General features: G+C 41.8%; 1 protein-coding gene across 1 annotated transcript in view; it reads left to right on the top strand.

The window, feature by feature from the left end:
- Positions 1–17,258, top strand: part of LOC309405070 (transmembrane protease serine 11E-like) — a gene marked incomplete at both ends in the record, with an annotated part of 44,604 nt that extends 27,346 nt beyond the window's left edge. The window contains 5 exons of the mRNA XM_081999754.1: positions 8,961–8,999; positions 12,158–12,353; positions 13,184–13,443; positions 14,231–14,373; positions 17,097–17,258. Of these exons, the coding sequence (XP_081855880.1) occupies positions 8,961–8,999; positions 12,158–12,353; positions 13,184–13,443; positions 14,231–14,373; positions 17,097–17,258 (800 nt within the window). The remainder of the gene's footprint in view (positions 1–8,960; positions 9,000–12,157; positions 12,354–13,183; positions 13,444–14,230; positions 14,374–17,096) is intronic.

Genomic DNA, 17,258 nt, shown 5'->3' with positions numbered 1-17,258 from the left:
GATCAAAATCCTTGCAAATTCCCCAGGGGAAAAGGAAACAAAGGGAAAATGTTCTTATCTTTGTGACTTCTGAGCTGGGCATCTAGCCCCTTCTTTGCCAAGTGGACCTGCATCTGCAGGATATGAAAATTAACAGCACTATCTTTTTGATTTAGTGAATTACCAAACAGGAGGGTGGGTTTCCCTCCATCTCTACACTTCTGATCTCTTAGAGAATTTTTGTGCAGGCTTAGACTCTTGTTTCTGACTTGGCTTCAGTTATATATAGTCAGCACATTTTCTGGGTGTCAGGCTTTTCAAGAATGAGTTGCTGGTTGAAAGGAAGGGGCAAATACTTGCTCCATTTGTTTTTGAAGATCTTCCGCTTTCTCCTAGCGTAAGGGTGACAGTTCAGCACATGGGTGGGTACTTTCTGCTTGCTTTTCCACACTACTAGACTGCATAAACCAGCAGAGATCTGCAGAGGCCAGATGGCTGTGTTGAAAGAACAGGAAGCCTGGGCCAGATTCCATGCTGGATGGATCCAGACTTCCTCCCACTCAGAAATAACCAGGAGCAACCTCTTGTTCTGCCTCTTGGTGCTTGAACCGGGCACATTGCATTGCAGCAATGCAGTGAAACACAAATATGAATTGTCACACACCCATTGTTTCTTGATGGGCCAACCAGTCTTCCCCATTGGAATGGCTCAGGATGATAGGTGACATCCCTTTGCACAATGAATCACCATTTCTCTGCAGTGTTGTTTATATGCCAGTAGTTCCCGTTCAGGAAAGTGCACGTGTAATTTCTCCCAGATAGAAAGAGCGTGTGGGCATTAACTAGAGAGATTCAAAGAGTTTTTTGGTGGGTTTGGTGGGTTTTTTTGTTGTTTTTTTTTTTTTAAGACATGATATAGTGAATTTTGAAGCTTCAATTTAATTTGGTACCTTACATAAAGGTTAAAATTGGAAGGAGTACAAAAATGCGTGTTAGAAAAGGACTGTGATCTTCTCATCGAGTTATCTGATTAGCTGCTTTTATTCAGTCACGTAAATGTGGGAAATGACTCAAAACTCTGTTTTAGTTGACCTTGAATTGCACCAGGGCTGTTACAGTAATGGACTAGTTGCTAGTTAAAAAAACTAGCTGGTATAATTGAATCCCAATGTTTTCATTAAATATTTGGTCTCAGTAAAAGATGGCATCTCTGTGTTACTTTGATAAAGTTGTATGATAAACTTCGTGTTGCTTTTCTTGGCACTCCCAGCCTAACCATGAAACACTGACTACATAGGTCTACTACTCACTACAGGACTAGCATTGTGCAACCATTACACATGACACAAAGGAACATAAACAATACCTTGCCGTTTCTATGAGATGACAATAAAAGGTTCCATTTGGGTCTTTCTTGGGATTTCAGCAGTGCTATGAGGCTTAGACAAGCTCCTGTTAGTGCTGCTGTTTAAGAAAACCAGGTTGACTCGAGTGAAGACTATAGAATGGAGTCCTCCTGTGCTTTTAGAATAGGTACAGGTCTCAATTTATAAAGCTCATTGTCTTCTTCCTCACACCTGGGAAAAGTGACAATTTTGAACAAATCCTGGAATTCCAGAGAAGGGTCTAGATTTTGCATTTCCCACTTCTCTCTCGCCTCCTGAAATATCCTGTCCAACAGTAGTATTTAAACAAAGAAAAGCTAAGAAGCCCTAGATTTTTTCCATGCTCTGCAGCACCTTTCTAAATCTTGCTTCATTGTAGCTTTGATGGCTTTGCCAACTGGAATCCTTATTTATCTGGAGGCATTCTCAGAACATTTTCATAATGGCTTGTAAAAAAATAATTAACCTGTTCATTGTAATCACCTTATCAAACTACTCTAATTTGGGGGCCATGAGATATAGCTTAGTTTAGCTAGGTGTAGCTAACTAGTTGAACAAAGCCAGGTCAGGCACTTATTTACATTGCATGCTAGGAGGGTCTGATAAGGAGAACTTCCTTAAGTCTTCCTCCCCACATCTGATCATCTTGTTGTTCAACACCATGTCTCAACTTGCACTTCATTCAAAAGTATTTGCTTTGAGAATCAGCTCCAACAAACTCATGCAAATTGGGCACAACACTTGGGATCTTCAGCTGCAGCTCAGGGCAGCAGTACAAAACTAAGTACTGCCAGACCAGGGCTAGAACTTGCTTTGCCTCTTCATTCTGCCTCTTTGTTCCTGAGGACTGGGAATGAAGAGGGGATAAAATCTAAACTGACAATGTTTTATTAGTTCAGTTATTTTGAAAAAGAGAGAGAAGCTTGATCATACAGGTGTGAAAAAATAGCAAGTGTGCAAAGTTTAAAGGAAAACAAAATTATATTATCTCTGTTTTGTGTCATCGGTGAACAGCATATGTGCTTTACACAGGCTTGCAAAAATGCATTTGTATTGAAGTATCTTCAGACGTGTTATTACTGAAGTCCCTGCTTGCTTATTTAGCTAGACTTCATAGTCCCCTGGTCAAGGACGGTGGTATCTCCAGATATCCACTATAGCTCTGATAGAAAATAGGAGGTGATAAGAGATTTCTGCACTTCTGTACAAACCCCACTGGAAGCCCAAATATTTTTCATTGGAGAATCAAGCAAACTAAGTCTTATCTTCTCTGAATAGCAGTGCAGGGGCCAGCAAAATGAGTTATCAAATTCGGGTGACTTGGAAACACCCACATTAGGACTCGCTCTTCCACTGGTGCTGAAAGAAGGTGGTGTTGCATTTTGTTCTCTGTATAGTTCTGGCACCAATGAGATCTCCTACAAGGCTGAATTTTTTCCCCTGGGGTTTCTTGGTTAGAAGTAGAGTAACCTCGCAGCCTGGATCCCTATTAAGCAAAATGTAGAGCAGCTTGCCAGACTGTTTCCCTTTATCAGGTAGGTTGGAAGTCTCCCAAAATGTATTTTTGGGAATGTACTTCTGACGTCAAAAAGAAACTGGTTGCAAGATCACTGGCACTGTTCAAAGTGAGCTGGAAGTATTCCCATCTGTTGCACAGCCAAGGGTTTTGACCATGAACAATGAGTCATAAATTGGTTTTGATCAACAAGTCAACTGTTATTGTTTCTATTTATCTGGCATCAAAGCTTGCTAAAGCTCCTTACAAATACAAAGTACAGAACCTGGGAGACAGATAATCATTTCTTTATCGAGTCTTCTGTGGGAGACTTGTAGATCAGTGTCTGACCTGGATGACTGAGGAATGTTTAATCTCAAATAATGTATATAGCAGTCTGGTTTTGTTGTACTTTACCAGCCACAACAGCAGCATGGAGGAGTGGAACAGGACATGCATCTGTACATTGGGAAATACAGTGGAGATCTGACATTCCTCCACTTTGATGCCGTTAGTTTGGCACAAGGTGGTAAATTTCAGTGTTTGCAACAGTCCAGAGGCTGACTGAAATGGGAGGGACAGACATGTATTTTAAAATTATATTTTGCAAGGACATGCTTGTGATGAAGGAATTAGACAGGAAATCAACCTGGCCTGACTTCTTAGATGATTCAGATAAGTTGATTTAATTAATTTTCTTGTTCAATTCTTGTTTTTCCCTTTTTCTGCCTTGCCTGTGGAGGTTGCAAGTGATTTGGGCTGCCCCTGCTGTAGGGAGACCTCGATGGCAGCTGGGGCATAAGTGTAGGTCAGGAGGAAAAATAACGCTAAAAACTGTATCAGCTTGGATATATGCTACAGAACTGGTACATAGTTCCTCATGCAGATCCCTCCTCAGGCTGCAGGATGCCCTGATGGAGTTGTTTTAAGTATGCTGTGAGGTGTGGACCTCTGTCCTCATGGAGATGTGGTTGATGGGTAGGGGGGGTGTCATGGATGTGAGGACAGGTCCAGTGGACATAAGGAGGGAGGGAAGGGCTGGGTGAAAGGGACAATTAGAGGTACAAAGCCTTTGTCTTGTCTCTGCCATGTTACTCTCCACTGTTGAAGGAATGAGAATTGCATCACCCTTATCTACGCCATGTTTTGCTACTTCTACAAGGGTGCATAATGCTAGGGAGGTAATTCATGTTGAGAGAGCGGTGAGAATATTGGAAGGTTAGTGGGGAGGCGTTTTAGGCTGTATGCACCATGCAACCGCACAAGAGCACGACTTTCCTGCTGAGCCCAAAGCTCATGTTTTGCCATCTTCAGGAAACTCCTGCATTTCCTTTTGGGTACAGTTTTTGGAACTTGACTGAATCTGCTGCTCACTGCTCTCATTCCCATTTCACCCCAGTACCCTGGGCCTTCATGGTCTGTAACGTAACTAAAGAGTATTAGAGTAGAGCTGTTATCCCCACCTGTCTGCACGGCAGGACAGATGCACTCCGTGACATTCCTCTCAGCTGCCCAGGTTGGTGACCTACTGAAACTTGGCAGAGACCCCTTTTTTCTCCTGCACGCACTGTTGTTACCCTAAATAACACTGAACTAGGTGAGCTCCCTGTTTCTGATGCAGCTGAGAATTTTGTAATTATCTCTCTTTTTTTTCAAGGAAGTTGTTATTAAAATGTGACAAAGGGCAGTGGGGAAAATGTTTCTTCTGTTCCTTGGTGCATTTCACAAAGCTGTGCTTCAAATGCATGTCCAAGAATCTGTTATAAGTACTGAAGCAGAATCACAGAATCGTTAAGGTTGGAAAAGACCTTTAAAATCAAGTCCAACGAACCATCAACCCAACACCACCATGCCCACTAAACCATGTCAAGCACATACATTTTCTTAACTTTTTTTTAATGTTTACAATCCTCTCCTTGCTTCATACCCCATTTAAGATAATCTCTACCTTGCCTTCTCTGTGTGAAAAAACAACTTACACAAGCAAGATGTGGGAACTTGATACAATAGAGGATGGAACATGCTGTTTGCATTTGCAGCTAGCGGTTATATTATGAAATAGAAAATCACGGGTGGAAACTTTTAAAGAAAATCAAGTTTCTTGTGGAAATCAAGGTCTATGAAAAATGATGTAATTGGGTAAAGCTCTATCAGATTTTTAAAACAGATTTCTCATCTTTAATCCTGCAGCCATCTCTGACCTTTTCCACACTGAAAACGCATAATATCCCCTAATAATGCATTTGCTTGCTTTGCTTGAACTTCAGTAGTCTGGTCCATTGATGCCACTGAGAATTCTGCCTGTTATTTTCTTTTTAATATAAACACTGATCTCTGTGGCTAAAATGAAATGAGGTAGTGGACACAAGATTAATTCTTCTGATGCAGCAACACTGATATTACTTAGAGATGGGACAAAGCAAGCACATTTTTCTGTATGAATTTCTGAATCCCTCACGTGGTCATATTCACTCTGCAGTTAACTATAAACCTGCAAACGTTTAGATGGCTGCCAAATATATCCATGGGCTTTGGGCACTGAACTGCCTTAGAAATCCTGGCCTTAACTGGCTACTGCATATAAACAATTACCAAAATAAAGATGCTTTCTTGCTACCTTCCTTTTTCTTTCCGTGTTTGTTCAAACGCATATATTAAGGCGCAAAATGAAGTTATTTACTGATAAGTTGTTATTCTAAAATAGCAACTGCAAGTCACTATTCTCATTAGTCAAAAATTAAGACCAATAATTTAAGTGTGTTTTAAGGTTATCCCATTTACCAAATATGCAAATTAACCGTATTAACAAAATTCCATGTCCAGTTGGAGAACACAGCCCTCTTCTGCAAGATGGAATCCCTGAGCCGTGTTTCAATAGCTTGCTGTGATTTTAATTTAAGCATTAGTTTTCTCTTTTAAGTTAGGCAAGCTTTAATTAAATAGCAAGTTCCATTTTACAGGTAGGCAATGCGTGTTCAAGTTGAACTTGTTCTTGTTTACAGTGGAAGCCTGAACACTGTTTTCCTAAATGTGGCACAAACAACTATTTTTGCAGCTGTATGTGGTTGGGACAAGATATGACGCTTTAATTGTTACTAATTGATGCTTTTTCTTGGTAGTGCAAACAACTAGGGCAACTAGTAAACGAGCAGGGCAGCGAAATTCTCTCGTGCCTTACAAGTGAGTGCTTCAAGGCAGGGCTTGCAACATGCTGGCTGGCACAATGCAAACAGCTATGCTGTTGACCAGGCCAAAAATGTCAAGCTAGTAACAAATGAAGGCAAGGCCCTAATGAGGTAAGCCAGTAAGCAACCTGATTTTCAGTAGTATCGTGTAACCCAAAGTGCTCCCTGCTTTTGATGGGATCTACTGTGGACTTACCTGAAAAATAGCGTCAGTTAGCTCAGGTTTCCAAACACATATGTGTGCTCTGGGTTTGGGATCTTGGTTTTGAGTCCTGGGTATTGTGCCCTTAATTTCACCTGTCCTGATCTGCACAATGGGTTCCTGGGTCTGTTGCCAGACAGATCTACTTTCACCTCTTAAAAATTCCCTTTATTTTGAGGTTTTCTCCATTGCTGTGGTGGTTTCTTCAGTACTTGTGTTCCAGCTCCCAGTGTGAGATACATGGACAGGGCACTGTATCGGGCAGATCTCTAAAGCAAAGCTGTGCCCCTACCCTGGTGAATTTATTGACAGGTGTCGCTGGCCTTTTTCCTTCAGCGGTGGGTGGGTGGGAGAGTACATCAGCTGCATAGTTGTGATACATTATAAAATATACAAAAATTCAAAGCTGTACAGACATGCTACTTAAGACTTGCAGTCTATGTGTATAAGACTTGTTTCTCCAATTACACACAAGTCGGTCTAACTGGGAGCAATGGGTAAAATTTTGCCCCCGTGAGGTTTGTACTTTTTTCTAGGTGCCTCATAAAAAGGCAAACAGAGGTATAGACAGGTGCCTTGCAGAACAGCTGCATGACTCACAGCAAAACTCAGTGCAGTGAGAACATGCCAATTGAATTGCTTCCGGCACTGCGCTTGAACAAGCTGGTTGCTCCTTTTGTCTTCTCGATGAGCTTTGCAACATAATGTAAGTGTTAATAATCGACTACAGGCTTTATAATTAGGCGTTATGAGGTAAATGTCTCTCCACCCAGAGAGGAGCAAAAAAGACATTATTATCAATATTGCACTTGAAGGCAAAAGGTGCTCTTTCATTGATGATTACATTTGTTGGTTTCTTACCAGTTTCCAGCTATAAAATGTTAGTGACCCAAACAATGAGCTAGTTCTGAAGGTTGTATGAATTTCTAGAAAAACATTAGATGCTCATCATAGTTGAAATAAATAAGTAGGGCCAGGTATTTCAAAGCACTTCTTGCCAATATAAACATATAGGTGAAGTAGCCAAATCCTTAGCACAGCTCAGCATCCATTTTTTTCCCCTCACTTTGTAACTTACCAAACAGTAATGTTTACACCACCGCTGAATCCCTCTGGTGGCACAGCTTTTACTCTCTGGTGTTACTATGTTTTGATGTAACGGATCTTGGCAACAACCAACCATATCATCCATGGAAATTCATGGAGTACAACTGACATTCCTGAAATGCAGAAGTACCTGTACTTTAGGGTTTCCTCCTTCTTTCATAGGAATTGAGAAAGTACAAGAGAGCATTTTTACTAAAGGGGACCTTGCAAATTGTTGCTTGCACAACAGTAAAACTTAATTATCTTTATTATTTGAACAGTTCCTGTTTATAATGAATAAGACTGTGTTGCTATATAAATGTCCAATTGTAATTCATCTCCCATTCTTACAAAATAAAGCAGCGGCTGCATTCACATACGGCAGCCCTAGCACTGCCTTTGCTCTGTAACATTCCCCACAGTCAAGCTGTACATGCACTGGAGTTCTGTTTGTTTCCTTTTGCTATCATAATCCGCTTAATACCATATTAAGAAATGAATCAGTACACATCTAGTAATGGTGGATTGCAAACATGCAATTCACTCTGCATACCAGGAGAAGTGTCAAGCCCATGAACAAAACACAAGTGATCCAAGCACAGTAGGTGACAAGGATGAGCCAGAGCCCTTTGCATGCAAAAGTGACTCCTCCTGCTTGGTGTGATTTTGGATTAAAACTAGGATATTATTCTGTGTAGCTGCAAAGAGAAAAGAGAAATTAAGTAAGTGGATAAGGACAGGGATCTGCTGAGAAAGACTATCCAGCTGCATAACGTGAGGTTGTGGATACTCTACAAGAATCTCTATACAATTTAAAAATTGTATTGCAAGTATGATTTTTTTATTTTTTAAATTTGCTTTGACTGCTGGCAACTAAAATGGTAGCTCTAGTAAAAACAGCATTCTGGAAGAAGGCGAACGGCCTTATACCTTGAGCCAGTGCTTGCTATTGTCAGCATGAGCATGTATTGTCCATAAACATGCAGCATGGATGTTAAAGGAAGGAATATATTGCCAGAACCTGCTGTGCCATGCAATAAATTGATATTAACTATCTCTTTTAGTATTAATAGTGTACCAGACACCCTGTTGCTCGATAAGATTGGGGAAAGGAGGGTGAGCCACTGCTATTGTCAGCTGGCATCGCTGCAGTAAAGTCAGTGCCTTCCAGTCTCAAAGAGAGCACAGAGTGAGTACCAGATCTCCTCTGGCCCTCACTGGTGTAAAATGCTGCCAGTTGATTTTTTACACAAAAGGGACTTCAAAACTTCCACTGTAAAAAAATTTCTCCCCAACAAAATTGTGGATCTTGAATAATACAGGGCTTGTTTTGTCTGTACTCCCCTCCAGAAACATCAGGGTCCAGCAGGATGGGGGAGACCCTGCGCCTGGTCCTCAGAGGATATTGGCTGGCTGGAGAACTGCAAGCAGCACCACAGAGAGGAGTGGAATAGCCAGTGCAAGAACGTGACCACTTATGAGCTACAGTGGTTTCTCTAGCAGCCCCCCTCAGCCATACCCCCTGCGGTGCTCTGTACTCAAATAGCTGTCGGGTGGGAATGAACCACGTACATGGGAAACCTTGTCTGTGCTGTCCTTGCCTTACCCTGACTGTTTGTTTGTTTCAGGTATGGAGGCGAAAAGAGCAGAAGCCCTCTTCAATGACAGTAAGTGAGGGCTTTTTAAGCCTGGGAAATCTCTGGTTGTTTTAATTAGCATTAATAGTCTCTGAGCACTTTTCCTGGCCCTTAAAAGCCTTTTCTCATCCTCCTGTCTAATAAATGTGACCTTGTACTTCACACAGATAGAAATCCATCTCAGTCATGAGGAAGCTTTTTTTTATTAGTGTCTTCTGGGATACTTAAGAAGACTGGCTTGAAAATAGTGGTGATGGGGTAATAATCCCTTCTACAAAAAGTCTACACCAATGCCGAGTTCCCTGGTCAGTTTTTTTTCAGTGAGGTGTTCCTTCTGTTAAAAATTATCAGCAATTCTGTGAGAAAAGAGCAAATGACAAGAAAAGAGCAAGTGCTGAGGGCTCTATAGAAATCCCCAGTGTTGGGGAGAGAGGAGACACGCAGGTTCTGCTGCATGAGCCTATGGCACGCTTCTGCCTCCAGTGATGCTGGTGTGGAAGGTGGAGGGTGCATCTTAAATGTAAGCCCTGCCATCTAGGAAACAGAGCACTTAGCCAGTGAGGGCTGAGCACTGTAATGTTCAGACACTTGTTTATTTACTAGCCTGGTCCAGTTGGTACTGTTGGTACCAGTGAGAGCTTTTACGCTGTGTCTGCTTAATTGTGTATTTGGACATGCAGAGACTAAGCTGTGTTTCTACATGAAAGCGAAGATATTTCAGATGACTCCTATGTGTATGTAGTAAAATTGAGTGAGTGAGGAGGACTTCCAATAAAGGAAATTAATTGCTTGGGCTAGTTGATTGCTTTAATGTCAGGCACAGCAGCTAGCTGAAAGGTGTACTATAATGTGGTAAAGACAGGAGAACCCTTATCATGGATTTGAGTGCATTTTATATTTGAACAGATTATAATTAGAAGCAATCTCTATTATAAATTGATTAAAACATGTACTTAAATAGAATACTTCAAGTCTAATCCTGCCTGCACAGGGCAGACACCCCATCCTCTGTGTCCCTGATGTAAAGTACTAGAACTGCCTCTTGCAGCAGTGACTGCAGAATCTGTTTCATATACACCTGTCTTGGATGCTGTGGCATAAGAATTTGTCTCCACTTTGCTACCTGTTGTTTTCCTGTATGCACATTAAGTGATGAGATTTACACCTGGATATGTACCAGCATGTTATTCAACTGGTGCTTTAAGGATGGCAGCCTAGCAGAGACCTCTAACACAGCCTGCAAGTGAGAAGTGCCCCAAAAGCCGGTAGGATTGGGCACGTGCAGAAGAGTTTGGAATAATGACTTTCTGTGTGCTCTCAGAAATTGGGAATATGTAATTGTCTTTAGCATGCATTGGAAGGAAGGAAGAACCATAAGGAAATGTATGGAAGTTACATCAGCCTGTGATTATAGTGAAGGTGTTCCGGATTTTGGATTTGGCTAGTAGCAGAAAATTGTTCCTTATGGAAATATAAAGCAATATGATTGGTCGTCTTAAGGTATTGCTGTAGGGATTAAGTTGAGGTAGTTTGTTTCAGAGATGTTTTTAAGCTTTCAGAGAAGGAAGTTGGCTTGTTTTGAGATTTAATAGTCATAAAAAGCCATCTTTGCTTACAAGTTGGGTTTCTTCTAGCTCTGGGAAGGTTTGACCAGTTCCTTAGCAGCAGGCTGCTAAGTAATGGAAGATTAAATAACATTACTTTTTGGGTCTGTTTTAGGTACTGGTGTTCTGGGGCACTGATGGACCTGTGAGGTTTTCCCTGTGTTTTGAACATTGACTGCTCAGGTGGTTGATAGGGTTGTGTGGTTTTAGGACCAGTAACTGAGAATTACCAATAGCTTTCAGGAGGGAAACATGCTAGTGCAGTCTTATCAGTTATGGTATATTCTCCAGTTTTCCTTTCACATGGCAAGTTTTGGACAAGTAAATTTAGATTTCACTGATTTCCTTCATTGTGGTTTTAAATCTCAGAACAGGGCAGGTTCTACACTGAGCAGGTGAGTGTCTCAATATTGTATGATGACTTTTTTCTTTTTTTTCTTTAAAATTTATGAACAGCTTTCAATCTGCTGTATTATTGCTGCTGCTTTTGACTGTAAGGTACTGTTAACATAACCTTGTGCAGATCCTAGCAGGAAGGGGCAGAGGTTACACTCTGTGTGGCTCCAGTGTTTCGCTTCTGAGGACTTCAAGGGCCCTGGGGCTGGCAGCTCTCCAGTGATGTACTACCGATTTCTGCTTTGTCCCCCTCTGGGTTGCTGTCTGCAGAAGACAGGCAGTGCAATGGTTTGGATTGTGTTGTTATGGAAATAATTCTTAGCTCTGTCTCTTTTTCAATGAATTTGGGATAGTCCTGTCTGTCAACTTTCCTAATGTCTAGCTGAAATCGGGGCCTGGATGAAAACTAGTGGGTCTTGGTCCAGGTAAGATGGATTTGATGCTGTTTGGATGGGAGAAGACAGCTGAAGCAGCTCTGTCCATTGAGGAAGTTTCTAAAGCTACGGGGGAGCTTCAGCTGCTCCTGAATATCCTGAGTTTAGTGGCTGAAATCACGGGTATTTTAATTTCTGTCTGGGTTTGGAGGATAATACTTTTTGTCATGGATGCACACCGTGATGGAGGTATCCATGCCTTTGTCATCTCTGGCTTCAGTTAGCATGATGCTCTTTGCCTGAAGTGCCTCTCCAGGTCCACTTGCAGACTGCCATTTGTGCAATGTGCAGTTGCCCGTTTCCAGATGACATCTTGCTGATATAATCTGTGTGCATGCGTGGTAAAAACCCATGGCTTGGATCATTCCCATCTTAGATTTTGCCTTGTTCATGTTTTATCCTAATGACAAATTACCTGGGACATGAAAGTTGGCAATCCCTGTATTTGGGAATTGTCCTGGGTGTGTGGTGAAGGTTTTGATTACTGATTTGGGCTGTTCATGCAGCTAAGCCTGAATGGTTGACCATCATGGCTTTCCATAATAGTCAGTTGTTCATTCAGGCTTCTAACAGAATGGGTTGTGCATGACGATCTCTGATTTGCGGGGCTGGTGGAAGGTATGTTTTCTTGTTGACATTAATACTGTTAGAAAACCTAGGTGGTGTGTAATTTTACATACGTTTACCACAGCCATTGGCAGGCATATTTTCTAAACGGAAGAATAGCTAATACACTCTTTCTCCTTTTTGACAGTCTGTGGGTTACGGCAGAATAGATCAGTCAAGTCAATGGCAAAATCATCATCATTGCGAATAGTCGGCGGATTGTCTTCTGCAGAGACTGGGGACTGGCCATGGCAAGCTAGTTTGCAGTACGGTAATATCCATCGCTGTGGTGCAACACTCATCAGCAATACATGGCTTGTATCTGCAGCTCACTGCTTCAGAGAGTAAGTTCCTTCTTAGAGAAAATCTGCAGCTGAATGTGCCCCATTGTGTACGAAGTTGTGTGGCATTCCAGATTTGCACCACACCCCTTTCCTCCACATCCTCTTTCCAGGGGAACAATTTTCTGCCTTGGAGGAGGAAAGTCAGGGTTAAGCAGACCCATCACTTGAATATTTCAGTGAAAAATTAAAGACTGACTCTTTGGAGCAGAACCAGCAATTGTATGAGTGGAAATCTATAGTCATTTAGCATATTGAGCAAAGCAGTGCGGAAAAGGTAATGTGACTGAAATAGAGTATTTGTCTCCTGTTGCACTAAATGTTTCTAAAGGTGCTCCTTCGTGTTACAACTAGGTTGCTGCTGCTGCAGGCTGCTACCAGAAGTTATAATCCCACATTCCTACCCCTCCATTCAGCCATGAACTCCCAGCACTTTTTTGTTTCAAGCATAGCAATTGTAAAGCTGCAGGGCATGTAAAATGGAACAGCTGATTAAACAGATTATTAACATGCAAAAAGAGTATTGTTGATGAAGGGTATGCTAGCAGAAGAGCTTTTTGATTTGATTACACCCTGTGGCCACACAATGGCTAGGCCAGGAACAAGGAGCAGGGGAGGAGTATGAGACCATGGTTGAGGAGGGAATGCAGGATTGCCCTCTTCTAGCAGCAGCCCACAATTATGTGGGACGGTGTTATGGAACATGATGGACACCTTAAGAATCTAGTAGGGAGCTGGCTTGAAGGAGCTTTACAATAAAGGCGCCCACCAAGTTTAAAGTCCCAAACGCTTGTGTTTACTGCTAAATACTTACTTACTCTTACCTTTTTCAGCATGAGTCACCCTCAGAAGTGGACTGCTACTTTTGGAGCTCTTTTGAAGCCACCAAGTTTGAAACGATCAGTCAAGACTATTATTATTCATGAAAAGTATCGCTACCCAGAACATGATTATGACATTGCACTTGTGCAGCTCTCTAAACGAGTTGAGTTTACAAGTAGCATACACCGCGTTTGTCTGCCTGAGCCATCTCAGACTTTTCTGTACAATATTTATGCTGTCATCACAGGCTGGGGAGCACTCACCAATGATGGTGAGTCACGAGTCTACCAGGTGACCTATATGTTACATAAACAGTGGCTCTAATCTACTACTGAATTGATACCACTTCTGTAGCCATATGTTTTATGGCAGCAAGCCTCATGCTTTGTCTATAAGCAATGGGTTTTTGTTTAATCATAAGCAGCAGTTTCTTGTTCTAAAATTAGACTGGACAAAAACAAAGCTACAATCCACTGAAGCAGAAAACAGGAAGACGGCTGTTCTCTTTTTTCCAGCCTTTCCATTTCATACTGTAAATTCGTAAGACAGGTAGTCCAGCCATGCATGTATTTATATAGTACCTAAAAAAATATTCTCCAAGCCCTAGCCAAAAGCTACAGATAACTCTGTGGGCTTGCAGGTAAATGTGCAGAGTGAGCTGCAGATGGTGACTTACCCAAACTCGCACTTTTACCAGGCCACGCGAAGTAGTAGATTTAGCAATGGAACCAAGATGTCTTCACTTCATAACATCATCCCAAATTGCTAGGTAATTTGTGTTCCATAGTATTATATGGAACATGTATAAAATATATGGCTTTACACTTAAGGCACTATGTGCCATGCGATCACTACTTCTGCCTTAATGGTACAGTTCCTAAGTGAGACTATGATTATGTACATTTCCCTTAAGGGCCTAACTTAGACCAACAAGTAAAACCTCCACATTAAACCAAGTCAAGCTGGTCCTCCATAAGAGAACATTTAATGCTCTTCTTGTATCTTAACTACTGCAAAGTAATTCTGTTGATAAATACCCAAACTATATTTTCCCTCAGGTCCAACTCCAAATGCTCTTCAGGAAGCAACAGTGAAACTTATTGACTCAAACACTTGCAACAGAAAAGAAGTGTATGATGGGGACATAACACCCAGGATGTTGTGTGCTGGATACTTGGAAGGAGGAGTAGATGCTTGCCAGGTAACTGTAGCAGAAAAGTAGAAAGAAAAACTATTTTAATGCTGGCTCCAGTATCTAGTTGACCAAATCTTAACTGACAGTGTATTAGTCCTTTAAATAGGTTCCATTCAAACAGGAATTAAGCTGTAAAATGAAATAACATTTAGGACACATAATTTAGCACATGAAACCCATACTAAGAAACACAAATTAGTATAATATTCAGAACTTAAATATTTCATAGCATGAAATTAAATTCTTATGTAACTCAGAATAGCTGCTACAAGGCCATTTGCTTCTCATAATTTCTTATGTGTGAAATCTAACTAACAATTTGCTTGCAAAGTGATATAACAAGACATTGGCAGAGATACTAAATGCTGAAATACTAAATTTGAGCTAAAAATTAAAAGTCTTGAGTAGCCGAGATCAGACATCTGTATGGTTGGGAAGGAAGAAATTTAAGAATGTAGCAGTTAAGTTGCCAGAAAAAATGCACTGTCACTTATAGAAATTAAATTCTGTACTGGATGATCTCATAACAGAGCTGTTATGATCTTTGGTAACAGTCTTGGATCAGTGGAAGAAAAACTGTCTGAAACAAAGATAACTATAAGGAATCTAGGTGTAAATGGAATGGTAAGGATCCATGTGGGGTGCAGGTTTGCAAATGTTGCAAGGAAATGCTTATGTTCAAACAAAAATAATTCCATAATGATAACTTTTTAAAAGGTAATTTCTATTTATGTTATTTACAAAGAATGTACTCCTAAGTGCTGGTTCAAAACAGACCCTTTCCAGAATCCCAGTCCTACGTATTTATGCCCAAAGAAAAACTCCCTGCATAGTAAGTCTGAGAGGCTCAACTCCTCTGTTCCTGTGTGGCTCAGCACTGAAAAGACCTGAACAGAAGGGTGCAAGTGCTGTTTATTTCAGTAAAGCATTTTGGTGGAAGATGCGGAATTTGTTCTGTTATGTGAAGATTGCCTTTCAGCCTGTAAGGTTTCCAGTTTAACTATTATTACCATGTCATGTTATTAACAGTATCTGAATTCAGCCTGTGAAAGTGGCTAACATCTTAAGGCGATATCTTCTAATTAGAAGACCAAGATCCTGATGAAATCCTTTTTGAAATGTTATTGCTGCAAGTGTCTAAAAGAATTTGTTGAAAGGATAGTGATTACCATAAGAAAAAAAAAAGTTCCTGTTGGCTTAGATTGCTGTATATATGTAGAATTATAGAATTGTTTAGGTTGGAAAAGACCAGCCACTAACCTCACACTGACAAGTCCACAACTAAAAAAACCATGTCCCTAAGCACCACATCTATACATCTTTTAAATACCTCCATGGATGGTGACTCAACCACCTCCCTGGGCAGCCTGTTCCAATGCTTGACCACTCTCTGTGAAGAATTTTTTCCTGATATCCAGTCTAAACCTCCCCTGGTGCAACTTGAGGCCATTTTCTCTCGTCCTATCGCTAGTTACTTGGGAGAAGAGACCAACACTCACCTCACTACAACCCCCTTTCAGGTAGTTGTAGAGAGCGATAAGGTCTCCTCTCAGCCTCCTCTTCTCCAGACTAAACAACCTCAGTTCCCTCAGCTGCTCTTCATAAGTCTTGTGCCCTTCACCAGCTTTGTTGCCCTTCTCTGGACATGCTCCAGCACCTCAACATCCTTCTTGTAGTGAGGGGCCCAAAACTGAACACAGGATTCAAGGTGCGGCCTCACCAGTGCCGAGTACAGGGGCACAATCACTTCCCTACTCCTGCTGGCCACACTGTTTCTGATATAGGCCAGGATGCTGTTGGCCTTCTTGGCCACCTGGGCACATTGCTGGTTCATGTTCAGCCGGCTGTCTACCAGCACCCCCGGGTCCCTTTCTGCCAGGCAGCTCTCCAGCCACTCTTCCCCAAGCCTGCATTGTTGCATGGGGTTTTGACCAAAGTGCAGGACCCAGCACTTAACCCATTGTAGCCTCGGCCCATCGATCCAGCTTGTCCAGATCCCTCTGCAGAGCCTTCCTGCCCTCAAGCAGATCAACACTCACAGCCCAGCTTGGTGTCGGCTGCAAACTTACTAAGGGTGCACTCGATCCCTTCATCCAGATCATTGATAAAGATATTAAACAGAACTGGCCCCAGTACTGAGCCTTGGGGAACACCATTTATGACTGGTCGCTAACTGGATTTAACACCATTTGCCACAGCTCGTTGGGCCTGGCCATCCAGACAGTTTTTAAGCCAGCGAAGAGTACACCTGTCTAAGCCATGAGCAGCCAGTTTCTCCAGGAGAATGCTGTGGGAGACGGTGTCAAAGGCTTTACTAAAGTCCAGGTAGACAACATCCACAGCCTTTCCCTCATCCTCTAGCCTCGGTTACCTTGTCATAGAAGGAGATTGGGTTGGTCAAGCAGGACCTACTTTGTGTTTCCCTACTTTGTATGGGGAGGAAGACAAGGCAGGTGGGAAACAGTGTTTCACAAAACAGAAGAGAAGTTGTTTGGGTTTTTTTTTTTACTGTAAAACCACAGAGGCAGGTCAGGAGGTTCCAAGGCAAACAAGAAAAAGCCACAGACTTCCAACTTCAGTTTCAGAAACAACCTGGATTCTTCACAAATGGCAGCTCTTGAAATACTGCTTGCTTGCTTCTCTTATTGGATACACCCTCCTGTGTACGGAGAGAATTATTTTCCCTTCTGATCAATTAAATCTTTTTTTTTCCCCTCCTCTTTCTCTAGGGGGACTCTGGGGGACCACTGGTTACTCCAGACTCTAGACTGATGTGGTACCTCGTGGGAATAGTGAGCTGGGGAGATGAATGTGCCAAACCAAATAAACCTGGAGTTTACACACGAGTGACTTATTTCCGTGACTGGATTACCTCAAAAACTGGCATCTAA

Source organism: Phaethon aethereus (genome assembly GCF_964289735.1).
Source record: "Phaethon aethereus genome assembly, chromosome: 4".
Taxonomy (NCBI): domain Eukaryota; kingdom Metazoa; phylum Chordata; class Aves; order Phaethontiformes; family Phaethontidae; genus Phaethon; species Phaethon aethereus.
The sequence above is the reverse complement of the archived record's forward strand: the minus strand, read 5'-3'. Positions and strand labels throughout refer to the sequence as shown.